This window comes from Chinchilla lanigera, unplaced genomic scaffold, assembly GCF_000276665.1.
Source record: "Chinchilla lanigera isolate Chin_1 unplaced genomic scaffold, ChiLan1.0 scaffold00041, whole genome shotgun sequence".
NCBI lineage: Eukaryota > Metazoa > Chordata > Mammalia > Rodentia > Chinchillidae > Chinchilla > Chinchilla lanigera.
Genome location: NW_004955442.1, coordinates 19278652 through 19286259, shown reverse-complemented (window position 1 = coordinate 19286259; position 7608 = coordinate 19278652). Strand labels below are relative to the sequence as shown.

At 49.3% G+C, this 7608-nt stretch overlaps 1 protein-coding gene across 1 annotated transcript in view; it reads right to left on the bottom strand.

The window, feature by feature from the left end:
- Lrrc74b (leucine rich repeat containing 74B) overlaps nucleotides 1-7608 on the bottom strand; it is a 23741-nt gene that overhangs the window by 9831 nt on the left and 6302 nt on the right. The window contains 4 exon segments of the mRNA XM_013517985.1: nucleotides 1768-1863; nucleotides 3555-3633; nucleotides 5403-5518; nucleotides 6428-6537. Coding sequence (XP_013373439.1) covers nucleotides 1768-1863; nucleotides 3555-3633; nucleotides 5403-5518; nucleotides 6428-6537 — 401 coding nt within the window.

Below are 7608 nucleotides of genomic sequence, written 5' to 3'. Positions count from 1 at the left end.
ACACATATACACACAATCACATATATATACACATATATACACACATATATATATACACACACATATATATACACACACTCATAAATATATATATATATACACACACATATATGGCTAGTCATCTTAGACTGATTAACATTTAAAGAATAGCAAATGGAACATCAGATACAAGCTACTGTGATGATTCTCTGGTTGAGAATCTTGTGCAGTATCCCACATTAACAGACCTGGGATTTAGCCTCAGGCTAGAACTGCCTCCAAAGCCCTAGGTATTTTCATTGTACTAATGAAAATACCTCAGCTAGTGCCGACACATCATACTGAATAACATGTACTTTGGCAGGACAGTTTCATACACCACCCTCGCCTTTGAGGAACAGTGTCCAGTGCTGACAAGCATTTTCAAAGCAGAAGAGATGCAACCTAATTGCTGGCTTTGGACTAATGGAGACATCAGTTGTCTCAAAATCTGAAAGATGTGGGTTGAAATAAGCCAAAGTTTAGCTCGACTTTTTTTTTTTTCTTTCTTTCTTTCTTTCTTTATTTATTCCTTTATTTATTTATGGTACCGAGAATTGAACTCAGGACCTTGCACATGCCAGGCAGGTGCTTGTACCACTGAGCTGTATCTCCGGCCTGACTTTTCTTTTAATAATTCATGTTTTTGGGGTCTGGGGTTGTATCTTAGTGGTACGGTGCTTGCCTACATGGGTGAAGCCCTGCGTTATAACACAAGCTCCACACACATACAAAAAATTCTAAGATTCTCTTAGATGGATGTGGTGGCACATGCCTGTAATCCCAGCACTTGGGAGGCTGAGGCAGGAGGATTGCCTCAAGTATGGGGCGAGCCTGGGCTACACAGTGAGTTCAAGACTGACTTGAACTACATAATGAGACCCTATTTCAAAAACAACAACAACAACAACAAAATTCTCTCATTGATGATTAACTGCCTTAGAAGAGTGACCTTTTTCTGTATTAAAAAGGCAACAATGAATGAAAAGGAGTCGTAACCTTCCTCATAATTACACACATGAATCTCCCAGTGCCAGAATCTACCTGCAAGCAGTGTAGGTCAGGGCACGGGGCAGGGGGAGAAGGCAACCTTGCAAGTGCTGAACCTGCAGATCTAAACATAAGTGGACAGTGAGCATCAAACCCTAACCTCAACCTCCTCTCCAGCCAGTGAAGAGCCCAGGCAGGGGGCCAAGGTGAGAGAGACCATAGCAAAGCTACCAGCCGGGAGTGGAAGCAGAGCTGGAGCTGTATCATGACCTACATTCAGGCCTGGATTGGTCCTGGGAGCTGCAGAAGCTGCAAAATAATTACACTTGCAGGATGAAGCCAGCCTGAAAACACTGGAGCTCCTCGAAGGAAACAAGCCCCTTGGAGTAAACAAGCCTTTGTAACTTGTTAACAGGTTGCTGGGCAGAGAGACAAAAAATTAACCAACCTCTCCAGGGTGTAAATAAACGCTTTATTGTTTTGGGGCACTCCTCTTGCTCATCAGGCAAGAGGTAACTCCACCTGACCCCAGCTCTTGTCTCTTGTCTTTATTTTTCTCATACCTACCACCGTTTCTCTGCGGGGTACAATGAGAGACCAAGGAAGTTCCCTACAGATTGGAACTCTGACCTTGCCACATGGTGTACCTGGGCAAGACACTTTATTTCTCTAATCCCCACTTTCTGCCTCTAAAATTGAGATGATAGTAGCTCACAGGGCTGTTGGAGGATCAGAGATAAAGCTTATGAAAGATCTTACAGAGATATCCAGCAGTTCTAGGGCAGATGCTGGGTTGTCCTGGACAGACTTGAGGAGACCGAAGCAGCCTTCACTTTGCATGGGATTCCTGGATACCTGAGAATGACGTACACACAGAGTACTGAGAGAAGCCAAGCCTGGGGAAGTAGGAGAACAACTTGCAAGGGAAGGTGGACTCCTCAGCTCTGATGACATGGCTAGTTCAGTCAGTCCCACCATCTCAGCTGAGCAAGTGTCTCCACAGGGCAGAGTATCCTGGGTGGGGCTACTGGACTGAGGAAGATGGGAAGGGAGTGGGGCTGACTGGGCACCCAGCCCTTGCCTGATTCTGTGCTAGGTACCAAAGAGGCAGACACAAAACACACCTGGCCCTACAGAGCTTACCCGCTAGAGGGAGGGAGGAGAAGGAAACATCGAACTCAGTGCAGTAAGTTCAATGAAAGTGTACGCAGACCCAGCTGGGAGGAGAGGCTGGAGAGTAAAACCCTGGACCTAAGCTTTGTAGGTGCTGGTGGTGGCACTTCAGCAAGGCAACAGGAGCAAAAACAGAAGTGGGACATAGTAAACTGAGTGTGTGCGTGCGTGCGTGCGTGCGTGCGTGTGTGAATGCAAAGAACTCTGAGCACCCCCGGATGAGAGTGGTGAACTTGGAAGAGCGGGATTGGCAGAGCTATGAGTAATGAACTATGAAGCTTGAGTTTATCAGAAGTGACAGGTTTAAAGCAGGAATGCCACGGGCACGTTTCTGGCTTAGAAAGGTTATCTGGTGGGAAGGAAGGAGCAGGACTGGGGAAACTCGGAGGTCAACAGATCCCAGACCAGCGGCAGTGAGAAAAGGGAGAAGTCAGCAGCCTAAGCACTCTGCAGGAGGTGAGAGACCGCAGACAGCAGAGGTGGGGAAGGGAAAGACAGGTTAGACTTCTTTCTGCCTTTGTTCTCCCTGCCAAGAGGCAGCCCTCAGAAGGAGGTAAGGTATAAATAAATAAGTACATGTTTAAAAATACAATTTAAGCCAAGCGTGATAGCACACACCTATAATCCCAGCACTCGGGAGGCTGAGGCAAGAGGATCGTTGTGAGTTTGAGACCAGCCTGGGCTCCAAAGTGAGCTCAAGGCCAGCCTGCACTGCATAGTGAGACCCTGTCTCAAAAAGACAAAAAAAAATTTTTTTTTCTAAAATAAGAAATTTTTTAGTGATGCATTCTGGCTGGGTTTTCAGAGTTCTTACATTTTAGGCCTATGCTGTTGGCACAGCCGTCCTCCAGCATCTCCTCCATCCTTGCCTGGCTGCCTCCCTTCTCTGTGTCTGTCTCCGGCTCTCAGCCCTGCTCAGTGGCTCCCTCTGTCCCACAACGCTGGAGGAAGGGAACTAGTGCAGGTACACAGGCCTCAGGAGGTGTATGTAGTGGCCATCCGCTATACCTGGGCTCACCTGAGTTCCAGCAAGGCCAGACAAAAAAGCAGGGAGAAGACAAAGGTAATGCTAGAGGTGCTCTGGCCCCTTCAGCAGAACATCACCCTCACAGGCGGCAGAGGAGGAAAGACAGCATGGAATTGAGGGGCTGCTCCAGGAGGGAAGGGTGGGGTAAGGAGGAGTCTGAAGCTTGGTATGGGCCAGGCCAGAGGTGAAAGAGTGAATGGCAGAGACTCCCCTCAGGGCTGTGGGGCCTGTGTGCTCTGCTGCCTATCCACTGCCCCTGGCCTGGGGACTGTCGTGGGGGACGATCCTATGTCAACAGACACAGGGCACTTACGTGCTGGGCCCTACCCCCCAGGTCAACACTCACAACAAGAATCCTCAGGGTCTGATTGTCCCGGAGGCCCCGCCCCAGGCTCAGCGCTCCCTCTGCGGAGATGCGGTTATTGCTGCAACATAAAAGACATGCATCATACTAAGACACAGAATCAATCTAGCTGTCCATCAACAGGTGAAAATGTGGTATTCATCCACAGTGGAGCAGTATCCAGAGAAGGATAAAATCCTCTCATTGTCATTCACATGGAGGACATTACGTTGTTAAGTGATGTGAGCCAAGCACAGAGATAAAAGCAGCGTATTTTGGGCTGGGGTGTAGCTCAGTGATAAGAGTGTTTGCCTAGCATGCACAAAGCTGGGCTTGATCCCTATCCAGTATCCCCAAAATGAAAACTCCTGCGTATTCTCTCTCCTATGTGAAATGAAAACTTAGGGCTAAAATTAAAACTAAACCTAATAGTGATTACTAGAGACTGAAAAGGGTATGGGGAGAGGAAGGGTGGAAAAAGGTTGAACTTGGTGCATGTACATGAAGAAAACATCACACCAAACCACATGGATATATATAATTAATATGTATTAATTATAAAAAGACATGCACTTTGCAGCCTTCTGAACATTTATTTGTTCAGGGCTGATTGCCCTGGAGTTGCTGTTCCATCCTGCAAATTGGGCTTCACATGCCAGCTTTCTACTCGTCCCCATGTGTAAAGATATGAAACTCTCTCGCTGTTGGCTCGCAGTATTACAGAAGACCACCCAGCAAACACACCTAGAGTGTGCCTCCCTCCGGTAGAGGCCAGCTGCTACTCCCCAGCCCTCTAAAACTCAGCAGGTGCTCTCACGTGTTCTACGCAGCTAGCACCTCAGGCCTATCACCATGACATCTGTTCTAGAAAATCTCCCACCTCTGTGTCCACATCCTTTCTTCCTCCTCCTTCTGCTGGACCCAAATCCCAGGCCTCAGCTCTGGGCCACTTTGTCTGCAGAACCAGTCCACTCCTTTCCGACTTCTTACATCTAGTTCATCATCTCTTAAGGCTGTCTCTAGCCTTGGCTCTTCCCATGGGTAGGAAAGGTGGGCCGGACTGAATGATGTCTCCCTGCCCACAGGGGCAGCCCCCTGGTAAGGTGACCCATCATCTTCCTGGCCCCTATCTCTTTTCTTTTCACTGTGCTTATCCCTGCCCTGTTACCTACTGAGGCTCCAGACACTGCCTGGACTGGACAAGCACCCCACACAGAGTAGGCTCCTAGTAGCCATGTGCTAAGGAAAGCGTATCCATGGGCCCACCTGTCAGCTCTACCTTGTCCCATCCAGACTAGGCTGCTCTGAGAGGGATGAAAGCTCACATGGGGTGCCAATCCTGCACCAGGCCCTCTGAAGATGCTTTATACACATGTCCATGATCCCCAGCCACCTGCCTGCACCATAGGAATGATAAATCTCAACATACAGTGAGGATTTTTTTTTTCTCCTGGTGCTGGGGATTGAACCCAGGACCTCTCTACTGAGCTACGTCCCCAGCCCTTTTTTTTTTGGTCTCTTTGAGACAGGATCTCATTATGCAGTTCAGGCTGGCCTCGAACTCACAATGATCCCCCTGCTTCAGCCTCCCAAGTGCTGGGATTACAGGTATGCACCACCACACCTGGCCCCAGCCCATTTTTAAATTTTGAGATAGGGTCTCACCTCCAGAGTGCTGGAATTACCTGGCTGTAAGTGATCATATTAAGAGAGAAGGACAGAGCTGGGTGCTCTGGGATTGTGATTCAACCCCCGATCCTGGGGAGACTGTGGTAGGTTCAGAAATCAAATGGAACAACAGTGAGATTGTGGTGCCCCTGTCTTTGGGCAGGGGAACCCTGTGCTTCTCACCTCATGTTGAGTTCCTCCAATACATTGTTGGTCTTCAGGGCCTCAGCCACAGCCAAGGCTCCAGGGTCTCCAAAGCCATTGTAAGAGATGTCCAGGACTTTCAGGAAGATGTTTGCCTAGAGCAAAAGAATGAAGCCATGGGACCGCATCTGATGGTGGAGAAAGCCAGGAGCCACAGCCTCAGAGCCCCACAGAGGTCCAACAGAGGAAAATGGATGTAGATGTGAATGACCTCAGGAACCAGGCAACAGCAGGCCACAGACACAGTGATCAGAGCCACACCCCTGTGGGAGCGTCTCAAGGGCAAATGACCCTGAGACTCAGAGCAGCCCCAGGGGCCAGTGAAGGGCTGCTGGATGAAACCTCTCCCAGGGACTTCAATGGGGAGAAGGGTGCATCCTCTGACAAGCCTGAACCTGACTGCCACCCTGTGAGGCAGGGCCATGTCAGTCCCTGTTTAAGCGGATGAGGCAGTGGCTGATTTCCCGAGGGGGACCACATAAAGTTAGTTGGCACTAGGACACTGAAGATGCCAGTGCAGGGCCGGGGATACAGCTCAGTGGCACAAGTGCCTGCCTGGCAAGCACAAGGTCCTGAATTTGATTCCCAGTATCAAAAAAAAGGTGCCAGTGATACCCTGGTAGGGACTGGTTTCCTAGTCCCAAAACTATGATTCATAACCTGCAAGGGAGCAGGTCGGATGTCTGAGAAGGTGTGCTGGCATCCACAGGTGCAAGGGTGTCATCTCAGGACAGCATGTGTGTGTCAACTGTAAGCACACCAGAATGTCTGCAATGTCTGGAAAAGGTATCCGACATTCAGCTGTGGACCTTTCAGTAAGTGACATGAGGGTGGACATAGTGTATCTAGTCATAAAATGAGGCCAATGAAATAAAAGTAACCTAAAGAAATATCCTGTAACCTCTGCTTAAAAGATCCAAGGTTCATTTCTGAAGAGCAAGAAAGACAAGGAGCTGGCATCCAGGAGACCTGCCCCAGGGGCTGACGTGGTGGGGATCTCATACCTCCAATCCCCTGGCAAACGCTACAGCTCCTGGGCCTCGGAGGTGATTCCAGCTTATGTTAAGTTCTGTGAGTCCTGTGTTTTCTGCCAGTGCTGGTCCAAGGGTCTCTCCTTCAAGAACACCAAGAGGGATCTTCTTATTTTGTTCATTCCTTCAAAGATAGACACTGATGTCCCTGTGTGCCAGAGTCTCTGCCAGGCAGGAGGGTCACAGACACAAACTCAACATGAGCCTGCCTGCCCTCAAGGAATCCACAGTTAGGGGGGAAGATGCACTACAAACTATGGGATATGAGTGACTATGAACTACAAACAGGGAGGGCTGGGACAGTGGTGGCATTGGTAGGGTCAGGGAAGTAAGCACAGAGGAGGTAAGTCTGAACTGAGAAATCTGTCATGCGTGTCACGTACACAATGGACAGCAGACTCAGGAAAGAGAAGGTGTGCAGACACGTGTGGAAATACACTCAGGTCTGAAGCTGTGTGGGGGGGGAGCAGGAGCAATGGTCTAGGAGGTGAAGGGCACCTCTTGAGAGAGGTCAAGAGGTCTTGAAAGCTGAGCCAAGGGAACTCGGGCATGAAGAGTCAGGAGGGATTTAGAAGTGACAAGCTGGGATTAGCATTTCAACAAGATTTCCAGTTGCTGGCGGGTACTGGCAGAGACAGCGGCTGGGTGACTCAGGGAAGGGCTTATGCTATAGTTTAAGTCAGAAGTGAAATGACTGGCACAGGTATGAAAAGGAGGCAAGAGTGGCAGAGAAAAGAAGGGGGTGGTATGGGAATCCCTGAGATACTTAGCATGTAAGATGGGAAGAATCCCACTCCCAAGCCTTCTCTCCATTCTGTCAGCACTGACCAGTCTGACCTTCCATTTCTCCCGGGCTCCAGCACGAACATGCCTTCCAGCTGACCTCTCACTTTGGAACTTGGCACCATATTCTTCACCTGGTAACAGCTCCTTGTCTTTCTAATCTGGGTCACAGATCAGGAAGCGTTGCCTGCTTGGTCAGGACCTCTTCCAGACTCTAGCCATTATATCTCTCTTTCTGCCTGCCTGGTCTCTGTCAGCAGCTTAGAAGTCCCACAAGGATTGGATCTGAACTTTCTCCATGATATCAGAACCTAGCACAAGCCAGGCGTGGTGGCACACACCTGTAATCCCAGCACTTGGGAGGCTGAGGC